Source organism: Lolium rigidum, chromosome 2, assembly GCF_022539505.1.
Source record: "Lolium rigidum isolate FL_2022 chromosome 2, APGP_CSIRO_Lrig_0.1, whole genome shotgun sequence".
Taxonomy (NCBI): domain Eukaryota; kingdom Viridiplantae; phylum Streptophyta; class Magnoliopsida; order Poales; family Poaceae; genus Lolium; species Lolium rigidum.
The window spans coordinates 261,608,934-261,625,466 of NC_061509.1; the positions used below are offsets into that span (position 1 = coordinate 261,608,934).

At 45.2% G+C, this 16,533-nt stretch overlaps 2 protein-coding genes across 2 annotated transcripts; both read right to left on the reverse strand.

Annotated features, from left to right (window-relative positions):
- Positions 1 to 818: 818 nt before the first annotated feature.
- On the reverse strand, positions 819 to 2,412 carry LOC124688660. Its single transcript, XM_047222304.1, has 3 exons — positions 2,240 to 2,412; positions 1,196 to 1,365; positions 819 to 1,106 (listed from the first exon to the last, which is right to left on the reverse strand). Exons 1-3 carry the CDS (start codon positions 2,372 to 2,374, stop codon positions 1,037 to 1,039), a joined length of 375 nt encoding a protein of 124 aa, XP_047078260.1. The 5' UTR covers positions 2,375 to 2,412; the 3' UTR covers positions 819 to 1,036.
- A 4,854-nt stretch (positions 2,413 to 7,266) lies between these two features.
- Positions 7,267 to 9,615, reverse strand: LOC124693351 (nicotianamine aminotransferase 1-like). The gene is made up of 6 exons (XM_047226830.1): positions 9,318 to 9,615; positions 8,876 to 9,215; positions 8,559 to 8,777; positions 8,421 to 8,480; positions 8,037 to 8,286; positions 7,267 to 7,581 (listed from the first exon to the last, which is right to left on the reverse strand). Exons 1-6 carry the CDS (start codon positions 9,593 to 9,595, stop codon positions 7,460 to 7,462), a joined length of 1,269 nt encoding a protein of 422 aa, XP_047082786.1. The 5' UTR covers positions 9,596 to 9,615; the 3' UTR covers positions 7,267 to 7,459.
- Between the last annotated feature and the right edge of the window lie 6,918 nt (positions 9,616 to 16,533).

The window sequence follows — 16,533 nt, forward strand, 5'->3', positions numbered from 1 at the left end:
CGGTTAGTTTTATTTTAGCTTTTTAAAAACTGAATTTTTTTAGTTTAGAATTTTTTCAATTTCAATTTTTTCAGATTTAAATTTTTATATTTGAATTTTTTCAAATTTGAAATTTTCAGATTAAACATTTTTGAAATTTGAACATTTTTAAAACCTAAGTTGAATGGGAAAAAAAGAGAGAATCATTATCTTTTTTATTGGGCTGCATTTAGAGTGCCCTAGGAGGAAACGTCTTGAGCGGAGCCATCGTCGCTCATGCTAAGGGCATGTACAATGATTGATAAGACTGTCTTATCATAGCGGTACCACGTAGTTTAGATATAACAACAAAATATGATGTACAATGGGTTATTTTTTAGTTTTATCTTTAGTAATCAGATATCCTAAATTTGTGGTGAGAAAGATTGTGCTAAGAGATCATCTCTTAATTAAGAGAAGGCAAACCCTTTTTCAACATTCTCTCTCCTCCAACTTAGTATTTATCCTACGTGGCACTGCTAAGATATCTTCATTGTACTTCTTGGGACAAGCTTATTTGTTACTTTCCGTGTCGCTATGTCATCGACTTCATGCATGGGTAGCAGCTTCTTCTATCAAGCGTAGTTGCGATTGAGTTTTCTGTCAGGTTTTTTAAGTTCAGTTTTTCCTAATGGCTTTGCTATAATTTTTTCTGCACGGGTTTTTATTTTTCTAATAATATCAAAGTGGTATTGTGGATGTTGATAATTTATACATACAGTTGTTTGAATCTTATAGAGTTTGACTTAATCAAAGACTATATGCCATTAATTTTGGGTAGGATGGAGTACAATATTTGGTAACTTTCAAAAGTAATTCAGCATAGATTTCACCATAAAACACAACTTGGGGCTGACAGTGGGCCCCCATCTCGCAACATGATCAGATACCCCGCACCATCGGCATCAAGCCCATGAGTTGTATTCATGACCCTAAAATTTCATTCCTGATGTCCATGGAACTGATCCCCGCCGGCAGGTTGAGGTAATGATGGATTTTACTCCAAGGATATTTCTCCTTAGGAAAATACACAAAACGCAATGAAAAGAACAGTGGCACAAATTAACACTCCCTCTCGTCGCTCATGCCTGCAAGTAAAAAAGAAAGGGAAAAAAAATGGATTAACAGAAACTTCGACACGTGGATACATCTACAAAACAATGAATTTGGTGCTTACCATTTATCAGATTCTTTACATCTTTGTTCCCAGGCACGAACTTTATCCCGCACAACACGCACTTCCGAGGCAAACTCATCCAAATCCTTGTGGTACTCGGCAGCTCGACAAATCCTCCTTCCAGACTCAAGTCTCTCGTTGTGTCCGACTTTGGGTTTTGATGGAGAATGCTGAAGCAAAGTGAATCGTTAGCAAATAGATATATCAAGAAATATCTGTAGCATCTACATGAAAGTTGTATCAGACGACTACATTCAACATAAACAACAGTACTAAATATATTTCGATTCTCAAAAATATGTGATGCAGCTACCGCAGAAATAAAACACACCACAGAAGTCGTAAAATGCACTAACACAGAGTGCTGACGCTTCAACGCCTCGCTGATAAATTTCCTTAAGTTAAATGGTAGAACACATGTGTTACACTACTTCAACCTTTCGACAAGAGAGGCATTATACCAAGTGACTGTACTTGTACTTGCGAGAAACAAGAGACTGTTAAGGTAGATGGCCCCTACGAATCTTCCGTGGCACACAAAAACACTTTATAATCTTATTAGCAATCCTTAAGAATCGACGTTGTGACATGAGTTGATCAGTCAATGCATTAGTGTGGAGATTGTGCACCACGTGCCTGCAATAATACTAGGGAATTGGTTTTGAGCAGGGTAGAGGAGGAATTTCATTTATTTGACAGGGGAAGGCAATAGTGGGCTATAAGACCATCTCCACTCGTGCTCCCTAAATCCCCCCACCGAGGCCAAGGCGACCGAGGCAGAGCATCCCCTCCGTCGGCGACGCGCGGCACCGCCCGGAAGCGCGGCAGAAGGAGATCACCCTACGTCCCTGCCCCCTATCCGGCACCCCCATACAGCCCAGCAAAAGCCAGCGCTACTTGGTGAGGTATGGTTGTCTCTCTCCTCCCGTGAGTTCACCCCCAACTACTGTAGCCACCATGCCGCTGCACACCGGATCTTGGAGGTCACTACGGCAGAAGACACCTGATTTCGCAGATCAACCAAAGGATGAAGATGGGGATTACCTCGTTGGGGGGTTGGAACCTCCCAGCACCCCCGGAGAGCAGACGGACGGGGCTCCGATGGAAGGAGTCTTGCGCTTGCGAGAAGGATCGCCGAACGACGCGGCCTGCGGATCTCAGCAACAATGAACCGGACATTCTTCTTCTGAAAAGGGGATCGAAGGGGACCCCTAGACCTTGAGTCGTTCGTGTGGGCGCTGCAAACCGGCGTTTGGCGTCTAAATAACAGGGTCTCCGTCTCCGGTAGTGGATTTCCAGGCCGTGTCGGGCTCGGTTCTTGGCTTCGTCTTCGGCCGTTCGGTACCCGGACTGTTATGCTTCCACCTAACATGATTTTGGGATTTTCGTTAGGCTTACATGGCGGTAAACTGGGCCACCAAATGGGCCATTGAGAGTTTTTTCGTGTAATAGGTTGGACTGGTAAAATACCTGTGAATACACTCAGAAACCGGGCTGCCAAACAAGTCCTAACAGGCAAATAACACCTTCAATGGCATGGAGAAACTAACAACTCTAGCCACATGTCACCTTACCATTATTACACTTGTCACTAGTAGGGAAATAGCTATAGGCGCAAGTTTATTGGCAACAGACTCTGCTGAGGACACACAGTTTCTATTAATGCCCATGTTTCCAAAATGGGCACGCGACCAGCATAGCCATACTAGCAAGGCTGCTGACACGCGACCAGTATAGCCATATTAGCCGCGCGCCAAGGCTGTTGACACGCTTGGGCTAAGAACTTAGCTGCAGTGTGCTAGCCAGGCGGCACACGACTAGTACTCTCTTATCGGCAGCATGACGCTAGGCCCGCACGCGACTATTATTTTTGGATCGTGGGGTTCCAAATAGTGGCAGTGTGTGTTCGTTTAGTTCGATGCTATTATTTTCACTTAAGAAAATTCAATATTCGTGTTTAAGCAGTTCCTCCACGCGCACACAGTTGTTCTTACACTCGACCTCGCTGTCGACCGCGCCAGAGCTGTTGTGCCGAAGCCCACGCCACCCCGCCGCCGATCGGCCAGCGTCGTTGAGTCGTTGCCCATGCCACGCTCGATCTCGCCACCGACCACGCCCGTGCCCGAGCTACACGTCGACCGCCCACACCTTGCACGCCCCTCCACCTCCCGGTATGATCATGTGCACCCTTAACCTGCTCGATGAAATGGTTTTGTGGTGTGTATCAATATGAATTGCTGATATTTTGCTGAAATGACGATTAATTCCATTTCGGTAAATTTCTGGCAACTAATGCCAAAATTTTCTTGTGTTGTAATGATGTGACTGTAGATACTGATGTTGATAATTACTGGTGTGTATGTGTACGATATGAGTTATGGATGTTTTGCCGAAATGTCGATTAATTCCCATTTAAGCAAATTTCTGCCAACTCTTTATGTCCCATTTTTAGCAAAGTTCATGTCAAAATTTTCCGTTAGTTTTTTTGTTACTAACTATATGAATTTCAATTTAGGTCGAAGATGTCGGGAGACCACAATAAGAAGGCGACATGTTCTAACTTTGCGGTGCAAGAAAAAGAAAATGCAGTACAAGAAGAAGCAGAAGGAGCGTTGGAGTTTTTCCAAGAAACTAGTGGCATTGATGGCAACCACAATGCTACTAGCGCCACTGATGGCAACGGGACCACTAATGGAACCGAGGGCACAAAACTGAAAAAACACGTAGGGAGAGGCGCCAAAACAAGCACGACCGTATAACGAATATTCTCTTGGAAGTAAGCTTTTCCAATGGTGAGCCTATTCGGCCACCCTCAGTTGCTGCAAGTTATGATGGGTAATATGGATGTATTCTTCGAGATACCATTTCGATCAACGAGAAGAACATTAGGGAGAATGCAGAATTATGTTCCAGCCTTATCTCAAACAGTACTAGAAAATAGCTAATCCCTGGCACACCTATAGTGGTTATCAGTGGCGCACCCAACTATCACGCCACTACTAACTGTTAGCAGTGAGTAGTGCACCAACACTAGCTTTCTGGTGCGCCACTGCTAAACGCGTGAGGTGCGCCACTGGACAAAAAATCTGTACGCCACTGCTAAGATTTTAAATTTTTGGATCTGGCACATTTTTTTGAATTTTTTTCCTCGTTCTTTTTGCTTGTTTTTGTTGCCTAAATTATTTGTCCCGTGTTCGTTCTCATTCATAGCCTAGCCGCCGTGAGGATGGATGAGAGAGGGAGGAGAGGTGAGGATGGAGGATGGAGGATGGAGGAGAGGAGGTTTAATGGAGAGGAGGATATGGGGACCGGAGGGTCGCAGGAGAGGAGGAGGGAGGCCGGAGGGTCGTCAGAGAGGAGGGTCACCAGAGATCACCGGAGAGGGGGAGGTCGTCGAAGTGGATGGAGGAGTAGAAGGAAGGAGGAAAGGAGAAGAGGAGGAGGAAAAGAGGAGATGATGGGATAGAATGTGTGGAGGAGGAGAGGGTAAGTGTGCGGCCCATTCTAATTTCGCGGGCGGAAGCTTAGCAGTAGCGCACCAAGCCATGATGCGCTACTTCTATATTTTTTCTTTTTTAAAAATTTCTGCCTGAAATCTAAAACCTGAAAAAAAAATCCTATTTCCTTTTCAATTTTCGGGAATCTAGAAATTATCTAAATGCCGGTGGTTAAATAGGGTCTAATCCAATTGAATAATTCTTAAATTCCGGTGACGAGGATTTTTCAAATGAGGATATTTTGACTAGAATCATGTTGCCTATCAATGCGCAGTTAACTCGTACATGCGACATTATTGCATTCAATTCTTCAGCATCTATCAATGCCACAACGCTAGCTTCAGCCACAACTCGTGCCGCAACTCCTGCCACAGCTTCTGCCGCAGCTCTTGCCCAAGCCTACCACAGTTGCATCCACAACACCCGCCATAGCTCCAACCAGAGCTCCAGCCAAAGCTCATGTCGCAGCTCCCAAACAAGCTCCAACCACAACTTCTGCAGCAGCTCCCACCGCAGCTCCAACCACAATTCCAGCCACAGCTCGAATCATAGCTCCATCCACAGCTCGTACCCTTGTTGTTGTGCCGCTAAATCCCGAAACAAAGCCCGTAGAAAAATCCAAGATAAGCAGGTTGAAGAAGCCGCTTGAAACAAAAGATCCTTCGAAGATGACCATAGCAGAGATGTCAGCTCTTTTTGACAAGGGCATTGAACTGCCGACTATGAATGTAGTCAAGAATTACATTCGCGATGGTGTAAGATTTGCTCGAGTGGAAAACTGTTAGGTAGCACCGTGGCGTTATTATATCAGTTTTGGTGGCTTACCACGACAATTATTTTAAGAAGCCTATATCGAAGCAAACCTTTGGAGTTATGATTACGTTCAAACCTGAACACTGCTACCATAACTATGTAAACTTTTTTCCAGTCAATTGGGAAGATTTGTATCTCCTCCTAAACCTCCGAGAGATGGACACCAACATATTGAGAAGCTATACACTGTGAGTATATAGTTGATACAATACGTCAACATGTACAATAGTAGCTATGTATAGCTTTGCTACTGACAAATATTTTGTTTATGTAGGTTCAATTATACGAGATCCGGGGTCAATAACATGAGATTACTCATCGTAGACCCTCATATGGTTTCGCGACAATCAATTGATTCAGATGCGGTCGTGGTCGGGAACTACATTACCAATGTGATGGATCTGGCTTTCAAAGATAACAAGTTAATCATATGGGTCTATAATAAAAGGTTAAATATAGCTACTTATGCATCTATTTTACGCATTTCCTTGGATTTATGCAACTAACTAGTTCAAATTTTAGCTTTCACTGGATTCTTATTTGTATCTCACTATTGGATGGGCAAGTCTATTATTTCGATTCTTACCTTAACAATCTGGCGAGAAATTTTACGGATGCAAAGGAATTTATTGATAGGTGATTGCTCTTTCATCCGCATAATATAAATTGATATCGTCCGTATTATTCTAAGGATTTTATGTCATTCATATTGTTTAGATCATTATTTACCGCATTCCGCTCGCGAGAATAAAATGTAGAGAAGATCAGTTACATATCACTAAAGCATAATATGTTTGTCCTGGTTAGTTTTGCTAGCACTTATACTAGTCAATTATTTATTTATGGATAATATATGAAGTATATAATTTCTATGTTCTATGTCTCAGTGTCACCAGCATCCAGAAGGATCCATGTTATGTGACTTCTATGTTGTCTATCATATGAATTTCGTAATGGGCAAAAATGCAGGAAAATAAGCCATTTAAATTGGTATGCAAATATCTTCTATTTCTTTTTACTATATGTTTTCCATATTTTATACCTCTTTTGATCATACATGTTTATTACCTCGCAGCCTAAGTTGTATGTAGGGAATTTGACGGATCGACACTAACAAAGCTCTAGCAACCATATGTGCTTGTTTCTGTTACAACAAGTGGTTATTTTCACTGGACTATTCCACACTCCTCCTGCTTGAGATGTGTTGTAAATATATGAAATAATCTATGTCATATATATATATAGTCAGAAACTTTATCTTTGTCCTTTCAAAATGTTGATTGTGATTTTCAAAACTGTAAATTGTTATGCATGTAGTGTATATATAAGAATGTGTTATGTGGATCGAGTAAAGAGTTATATATCTAGTGCTATGCTCATACAATGCACGTCAGTTGGAATAAGCTTGTGTGCACAAAAAAATGAAAAACGGATAACAATAATGGCAGTGTGCAACGAATATTCATACCCCTATAACACAATGACAGCATGCAAAACAACGCGCGAGCATTAGCATGAACTATTATCAGCATGCGATCTCCACGCTGCCATTAAGGCTAATGGCATCATGCAGGCGCGGCTCATACTTTACCTATCAGTCTCGTGCCGAGTGGGCACACGTCACGGGCCGGTGCCCGCGGGTGGTAGGCCAAATTCACACGCGAGCGGTAGGTTTTTTCCTACTAGTGTGTTGTCTCGCTAGATGTTCACATATGAGCACCTCAAAACGACGATGATTCAAAATATATGACCTTCACATACTAAAAAACAGCTAGCACTACATGATTCAAAAGAATGTAGGATCAATTTCTTGTTCTAAGCGGTACCTTAAAAAATGTGCAAGTTCATTAACTATTACATTCATCTGAGTTTGATTTTTCTCATATGCAACGCAAGTTACACATGCACAATCAAACTTTATTTTGGAGGACCCAATCCATATGAATATATTAGTTCACCTCCTTGGTTTGCCATATCTTTTGCAGAAGGACTTAACCCTCTCCAGGCCATCCTCAAGAAGGGTTGGATCAACTGCAAATGTAATACGGAGCCAATTCTTCATTCCTAGCCCACTCCCTGCAGTGCATGAGTATGTGTTAATTTTCAGCCGCGAAATACTACCGGTAATTCGTGTAAAAACTGAACCATCAAATACTCCCGACCGTGAGTTGTAGCAAGTTATCTTATAGAAAAAGGGAGGAGCTTCAGATCTGCTAGTTAATTTGTTCCTAATATAGTCATAAAAATATCAAAAACAAAAAATTGAGCTATAAATAAAGAAAATGATAAGTGGAGATTTATGCTTGTAAGAACAGAGCAAAGAAACTAAAAAGTTGACCCCAAATGCTAAAACATAGGCTCCTGAAGTTTAAGTCTTTTTTTAATTGATGATGTTTTCAGTCTTTTTATTTGAAGTTTTCGGTCACTGTTATGATATGGATTGATTCACGGGTGACGCTTGAGAAAACCTGGCAATACTACAAGGGGGGTAGCAGTTCACATGCTCAATCCATGATTAACAGATTAAGTACCTGGGCAAATTAGCACGGATTCCTCGCTGGCAACCTTGCTGCAGAAGTCGACGTCATCATGGATGCCATCTAAGCAGGACAGGTCCAGCTTCACCATGACGAACATGGACCCCTCCGGTTTGTGAGGACAAGTGACGCACTCGATCTCCTTGAGCTTCTGGTAGCATATCTCCGCCGCCTCTCGCAACACGTTCATGGCGTTCTCGAAGAAGGCTTTGTCCGTGTTGGCGATGATTTGGGGTAGAGCTCCCTGTTTAATTCATTTTCATGATTTCATCCAGGTGTTAATCAGTTGCAGAGAGTTGAGGATAAAATGCGTACTACTAGTAGTACCAGCCGATGATACGCGGGTTACTCCGCATGAATGTTTAGCTAGCTACTGACCTGAACAAATGTCGCAGGGTCTACGGAGATGGCACGGTAGCCTATTACGGCCTCGATAATCTGTTTCAGGGAAGAACAGATAAGGTTCTTTGTTGAGAAGAAAGAACCAGCTGTTATCTGGGATACGTAGGTAGGTACCTTCTTGTTCTTGAGGATTCCTTTGGGATCGGTTGCTGCAATCCAGCCAAGTCGCCAACCAGGCACCATCCACCTCTTGGAGATGCCTCCCATGGTGACCACCGGAGCTGTCGCCCCAAACACACCCATCGGCACGAACGGCTTGCTCCCAAAGACGCAGTGGCCGTACACTTCATCACTGATGACTAGGATCCCGAGCTTCCTTGCGGTCTCTGCAATCTGTTTACCATCGAACCAGATGTAATTTTAGTAGACGACGAATTACTGCACTGACATGAGGACTCAGAACATGTGCATGCATAATAACAAGAAGATACCTTGGCCAAGTGGTCGTAGGAGTAGACGCACCCACATGGGTTGTTGGGATTAACAATGACCATGGCGACGGTGTTCTCGTCGGCGAGGGCCTCCACGCCGGGGAGGTCGACCTCCCAGCCCTTGTCCGGCAGGAGGTCGAAGTGCCGGAACTCGAGGCCGCACAGGGCGGCGCGCGACTCGTACATGGGGAACCCGGGCCGCGGCAGCAGCACGTTGGCGCCGGGCGCCGCCAGCACGGTCATCATGACCTCGATGGCGTGGTTGCAGCCGGAGGTGATGACGACGTCGGCCGCCGTGACCTCGTAGGGGAGGTCGCGGGACAGGTACGCGGCGACGGCGCTGGAGCACAGGAGACGTGCGTTCAGTAATCAGTACTATGCAGCATTGGTTACCTCAGCAAGCAAACAGAGAAGAAAGGTAGCAGAGCAGCAGTATGCATACCTGCGCGCCTCCTCGACGCCGGCGGCACGGGCGTAGTTGTTGTGCTTGCCTGACAGCGCCGCGGCGACGACGGCCTCCTCGGCGGCGGCCGCCGTGCGGAAGCACGCGAACACCGAGGGGTCGCCGTGGCCAAGCGGCACGACGTGGCGCGGGTCAGTCTTGTCAAGGCAGTCATAGAGGTCGTGCACGAGGGAGCGGATGTTGTGCCGGCCAGCCGCATCGAGCGCCGGGTTCGCCGCCCCGAAGCGCCACTTTGCCGCTTCCCCGCCGTTCTCCATGGGCGGCTGATGATTAGTGGACCGAGCTAGTGAGTGCGTCCTGCGCGTGTATCATCCGTGTTCTCCAGGGGAATGTGAGGTCGTCAGTTCACTGCCAGCAACTGTTTTGTTTGCTTCCAACGAGATTGGGCAGTGCTAGGAATCGGATGCCGATAATTTGCTTCCCATCGGACTACTGTAGAGACGTTGGATTGGTTTCACGTGAAGCGTAAGATGTCCTACCAAAACTGGCGCATGGCTGGGTTAGTCTACCTGATTTATTTCCTAATTACTATGATTAATAACACCCGATCGATCTGTGTGCTTGGTGTTAGGAAACTAATTGCGTGAATTTCCATTAATTACTCCTGTTTGGACTCTGCGTGCTTGGTTTTAGGAAACGAATTCCTGAGTTTTTGCGTGGCTTTAGCTGGACAAAGTCTGTACGGTATGCTTCATTAGGAAGAAAATCTTATTTCCAATAATATTGAAATATACTTCCAATGCAATTGAAGGTTGCTTCCATGTGAAATAACATTTTTCTGTAGAAATTTGGTTACACGAGTCTATGAAATGAAACAAAGTACGTATATTGGTAATAGGAACATATTGTGCTTATCACTTATTATTAACACTGGAAGACATTGGAAGCACAATTTGGCGATACTTGAAGCATGAACAATGGAGAAGTGAAGCATGACAAATAAGTAAAATTGTGATTCCATCTATAAGAACGTTTTCTTAGTACGTTAAAATTGTTTCCATCAATTATCGAAGTTTTTCCTTCCTAAATATGGTTTCCAGCTAGTGATATTTGCTTCCATATAACATTGTTTGTTTCAAAGAAATGGTGTATTTTGTTTGTAATCATCGAGAAATTGTCTCCCCAACTATACATTTTGCTTCGAGTACAAATAAAGTTCTTTTCTTATTTAACAATAAAATGCTTCCTGTGGAATGTACAACAACATGTTTACATCTATATGTTGGAGAATTTGCTTCTGCTGAAAGTACAACGTGTTTCCATCAAAATCAAAAAAATATGGATGCTTCCATTGACCTTACACTGGTAGCAATGTATGACAACGGTGCCCGAGCCGAGGCTGGAGAAGCATAGCCAACATCTGATGATGATCACAGTTATGGACGTTGGACATCTCCTGGACATCTCCTGAACGTGTGCCTGATTCTGGAAATCGTCATGCATCGTTTGCACTCTGGAAAGTACTATTACTGTATGTGCAACTAGGAGACAACGGTCTGCAAGTGCGTTGGGACCTCGTCCCTTCCAACGATTCTGGGCAGAAAAAAAATGGCAAAAATAATGAAGCATTTGTGTCAAAACAATGGAAGCACACATGAGACGTGAAGGAAGCGTGTCAATTATGTGATTACCTCTGCACTGATAGCTTGCCATAGTCGTCGGAGAATCCATGGGGAATTGCAATGGCAAGAGGATCCACTAAGCATGCCATTCACGGCCAGATCTCCAAGTTAAACCGCCTCCAGTCTACCTTCCCGGCCCGCTGCTTTGACCTGGCAAAGCCGCCAGCAACCGCGTCGGCCACATGCGGTCAGAGATCCCCGACAGAACGGCATGCGAGCCAACATACAGGTTCATGCAGGTCGAGGTGCGGCGGAAGTCGCCGGATGAGTGGGCGCGGCCGAGAGAGCTGAGCCGCCGTGGGGAGAGAAGAATCAAGGAGGCGGTTGAGCTCAATTTGGGGTGCCGCCCGGTACGCAGTTTTTGGAATTAATGTTAGCAAGGCGTGAGTTTAATGGGCCTAAAAAACTGTGGAAAGCAAAAACATCTGGAGCCCTGCGATGGAAACGAGATGGACGGTGCCGTAGTAGTCCGACGATTTGCTCGCCATCGGCCTACGATGTAGAGTGTTTACCTTTTCTTATGACTTGGTGGTTTTGTTATGACCATCTAAAAAAACGGTTTTGTTATGTCTTAGTGGACTGAGATTTTCTTAAGTGTCAGCCACCTCAGAAAAGTGCAAGTCGGTTCAGTTGCACATGTTTTATTAGAAAAATGCAATTGCTCTTTTTTAACGGAAAGTGCAACTCAAAACACTTTTCTATAAGTGATTTAGATTTAAGAACATCTCAGTTGAATGAGACATAGCAAAACGGGGAAAAAACCGTAGTACATTGTACATAGGACGAGGCGAGATGTCTGCCCGCCAGCGGATTTACCAAACTTTTTTTTTCTATTAAAGAGTTTTAGCTAACGATTTCATTAGAATGGAATAAAAGCAATTCAGTTAGCACTAGTACATCAACACCTAGTTCCCTCCAGGACACCCTCCCGAGAGGATAACACTTCAGACCTTTTAAGCAACTACTCCCCAAAACAAGCTAAACGTATAAAACAGAAGAACGAGCTAGAACTCCTGAACCCACCTAGACACTTGTGCAACTGCTGCAAAATACCCTGGAACCTTCTTAACATCAACACACCTTCGATCAACCAATACCAATCCTTCTGAGGTATACATCGTTCTTTTTTTCACTAAACACCAGCTACATCGAGGTATAAACTACTATGCTGTCCAAACTAAGCAGAAACAAAATGACTAATGCCAAACAGTAAAGACAGCGTGCATGCCACATGTGCATGATTGCTAAATGCTCAACACAATTATCAAAATTTTACAGCATGCAAAAGCAACAAAGTTGATTTAAAACTATATAATTGATGATTTTCTTTTTTTTCGATAAAGGGAATATATTAATATCAAATGATACCAATTACACCCAGCCTCTGCAACAACGCCCCACCCTAATGGCAGTACGGATGCACATAGCCAAAAAAGAGTAAAGAAAACTAAGAAATAAAAGTCCCGCTACAGCCTTCTAGACCTAGCAACAACAATACAACCACCACCGTGACAACACCTGAAGTACAGACTCTCCAAAAGCGAAACAGTGCACCAGCGCCATCATCGCTGTGGGGTTTTCTTTCACCGTAAAGATAGTCCTCGTTTTCAAAACAATGTCTTCAACAAGGCTATTGCCCAGCACAACCAACTAATTTTCACCCTGAAATGTAGGACTCTAAATTTTACCTATGCTATCGTCCCCACTTGCACACACTGTTGATGCGAAACCTAGAACAACAAACAAGTCACTTAGCAACGCAGAGACTCGAACCTCCATTACTAGTCATCCAATCCATCCAATCCAGTCGTGTTGATATTCTCCACCTCTGGTTTCACCATTGACCCGAATGTCATCTGATATAGAACAGAGCTTCGCGGTGCTCCATTCAGAACCAAATGGTCGAAATAAAATGCATTGGTGCGCACGACCGAATACCACCCGATCCAGTAAACTCCAAGCATAAGATCCACTATTACATTCGCCGGCGTAGCCTTCTGGAACTCATCGCTCCTGCTAGATCAAGACAGCCATGCCTCATGAATGTCTTCATCTTCACACAAGAAAGACCCTAGGACCGCCACCATTAGTTATTCAGGTCGGGCCCCAACGCTTCCGACCATCCCATGCCCGCCGAGGCTACGCGGCGACACCAATCGAATATACTCCTAGCAACACCTTTTAGTCGGCCGGTTGTCCACCAGTGATAACCAGGATCACTGAGAGGGCAAGAAGAATACCGACCTAGGGCTTACACCCAATCCGACCTGTCCCACCCCGCACCTCCACCGCCGGCATGGCCTTTCGTCGGAGGCCACACCACCATCACAAGGACGCCACCCAGGCCTGCACCCAGCTCGTCGTCCACCGCGTCGTTGCACGTTGGGTACCCACCACGTTGTGGTGCCCGGCTAGCGCACGACGCCCAAAACCATGGAGGAGCCTTCCCGCACCGATCCTCCACGTCAGGGGACGATCAGACCCCGCCGCCACCGGAAACGGTCAAACTTTGTATGTCCACACCCTCTAGCGGCGGTGAGACATTTTTAACCCCCCCCCCCCTCTCCATCGCCAAGCGAGAGCGACAGGGAACCAGAGATGTAAAGGCCCACAAGTTTGTCTCTTTGATTCTTTTTACGATTATCCTATGTTCTCTAACGGCACTCGGGAGCATATGCTCCCGGTTTTTGAATTCTGTTTGAAATATATTTTTAAAATGACAAGAAAATCGGAAAAGAAATTTAACTCGTGTGTATCGACTTTTTATGTCCTCGTAAAGTTGTTTCACAGAAAATTGGCATGTTTTGTGCCATGTATAAAAAAAAGGTAAAATTTGATGTTAAAAAAAGAATGTTTACATAGCATTTGTTTGGTATTTTTTACACAAGGCACAAAAAATATACTTTTTCGCAAAACTTGGTGTGCGCACACATAGGATGCCAAGATGTAACAATGATTTTTTCGTTCATAATTTTTTAACATTTTGAATTGTCTTTTTGGCAGGAGCATATGATCCCATGTGCCAGATTAAATTTCTCAGTATTTGATAGCTTTGTAGACATTGTCGAAGACTTTGAAATACTCGTAGCATCGAAGCGGTTAACATAAGAGTGCTCTTAGCTGGAAATATTAAATGGAACCAGGGTACGGGGAGGATGAAAACTCAGCCAATGAGAGAGCACCATGTTTTCTACAATATACGTATTTGTGGCAGGTATATGGTGTGTATTTCTTTACTCGCCCACCCACACGTCGTATTAATTAGTAATTAGGGATTTCTATTTTCGTGCCCTCGGGTCGTTAGTTGTATTCAGTTTTCCCCAGCCCCTTAGTTTTTTCACAGTTTTCCCCAAGCCTATGTCTGAAACCCGCAGAAGGAGCTCAGACGGAAGGAATCCGTTTATTTGGACGTTCTGTGCTGACGTGTTGCGCCGCGTCGTCTGTGGGGCCGTCGTGTGGGGCCGCGTCGTGTGGGGCCGCGTCGCGTGGGGCTGGTAGAAAGGGACCGCGTGGGACAGGACGAGAAGCGTTTGGTTGCACGTGAGCGGGAGGCTGGGTTTTGTCTCTCTCGGCCCAAATTGGCATTTTTAAGAGCACCTTTCCCCTCTTTCTCTCTCTGTCTTTTTCACCAAATTAGTATCAAATCTAGAGAAGCTTCTATTTCTGTCTTTCTTCAATATGGCAGCAAATCTAGTAGCAAATCTCTGGGGTTATTTATGCCTTTTGGCCCTCGTTTTTGCCCAATATGGCAGCAAATCTAGTAGCAAATCTAGAAGCTAGTATATGATAAATTCACAACAGACATAATCACAAAACTAAGTATAATACATAAACCGCATACGAGCAGCCAAAAGCGAGCAATAACGCTGTTAATGTTCACGACAAACTAAGCTGAAAAATATACAAGACGCACGCAATGTATGGACAACAAGAAGATTAGGATGAATGAATTTGTTCTTCATTCCTCCTCATATATTTCTTTGTCGCTCCATTCGTGCATTTCCCCAAGGAAATATTCATTGAACTCCTTCCTTCTGCAGTGTGCGGCCAATACATCCTCCAAACGGTATGGCTTGTGTTCATTTCTCATACCGTAGCTTCCTATTCTATCCACACGTACTGGCCACTCATCCCAGGCCTTTGTATCATGAGAGTACTCTCTGATATAACCCAAATCCGCGTAGTAGATGCTGCCAGGTCGAAGTGTCGGGTACACTCTGGTGTCGACGGAGATACACCGGATATAATTCACGAAGAAGGCATTACTGCCAATGTTACTGACCGGATGGAGAGAGCGGCTATGAGTGTCCACACGGTACACCAAAGGTTTGCCCGCTAAAGCCTCGCTGACCAACAACACAAGCAGCAGATCACCATCCGACTTCACAAGGTAGAACTTCTGACGTCCAAGTTCTGGAAATGAAATTAGTGTCTCCATCTTGACAGTGCTCGCGCACTGTCGCAACTATACATTGGTGCACACTATTCTTCCGATTTCAAAATTGTCCGCAGCTACTGCATACAGTTCACCATTGAACGGGGTAATGCAACGCAGAGAATGGTTCTTGATCGAAAATCTTCCTTCTCCCCAATCTTCATTTATATCCTTAGTTGGAGTGCTCTCATCGACCCAACCAATTTCCGACGGGTAATGTGCGGCAACGAAGATCATAGTCGGGGATTTGATAACAGCGACTGATTTCAGAAAAACAGATGGCATCTGCGCCTCAAACATAGTGTTCGATTTCTTTGTGAGTGGGTTCAGCAGCCGTATCTTGTGCGGCGGGTTCTTCTGGGCAAGCACGATGACACCACGGCAAAAGCCGACGAAGTAGTATCTAAAATATATTGATGAAGATAACATTCAGCACTAAGATGTGTTTAAGATTGAAAATAAAAAGGTAGATATGGAGGAATTTGAACCTTGTATGAACTTCCGATAGATCTATGGTGACGTAGCGTGATGTGCCGAGTTGGAGGAAGGTGAACTCAGCGACGCGTGGAAGGGCGTGGTGTAGCATGATCCATTCGTCCAGGTGCACGTCGGGCTCAAGCAAACCTGAGCGCCAATTTCTACAGACTTGCCTCATAGCAGAGTAGGTGTCGGCGTACTCCTCGTTCGCCAGTAAGCATTGGCCGATCTTGTGAAGTGGTCCATCAGCCGAGAGAGAGGCCCAGTTCACGGAGGCGCCGTGCTTGGATGCGCAGCCCTCGGAGGCGACGCGCTCGGCGGCGGCGCGCTCGGCGGCGACGGGCTCGGCGGCGACGGGCTCGGCGGCGATGGGCTCGGCGGCAACGGGCTCGGAGGCGACGGGCGCGGAGGCGACGGGCTCGGAGGCGACGGGCTCGGAGGCGACGGCCGCCGGCGCATTCTTCTTCTCCATCGCCGGCAGGGTAGCGTGCGTACGGCGGTTGGGGTTTTTTCGATTTGGAGAAGTTGATGGGACGTGAGAGGGGTGGTTTCGTGCGTGAGCGAGAATGAGACGACTGTGTGCAGAGGGAGTGACATAGGCATCCCAAATGGGCCTGCCGAAGATGGTACCCGGGGTTTACTGGAGGCCCAATACCCGAAG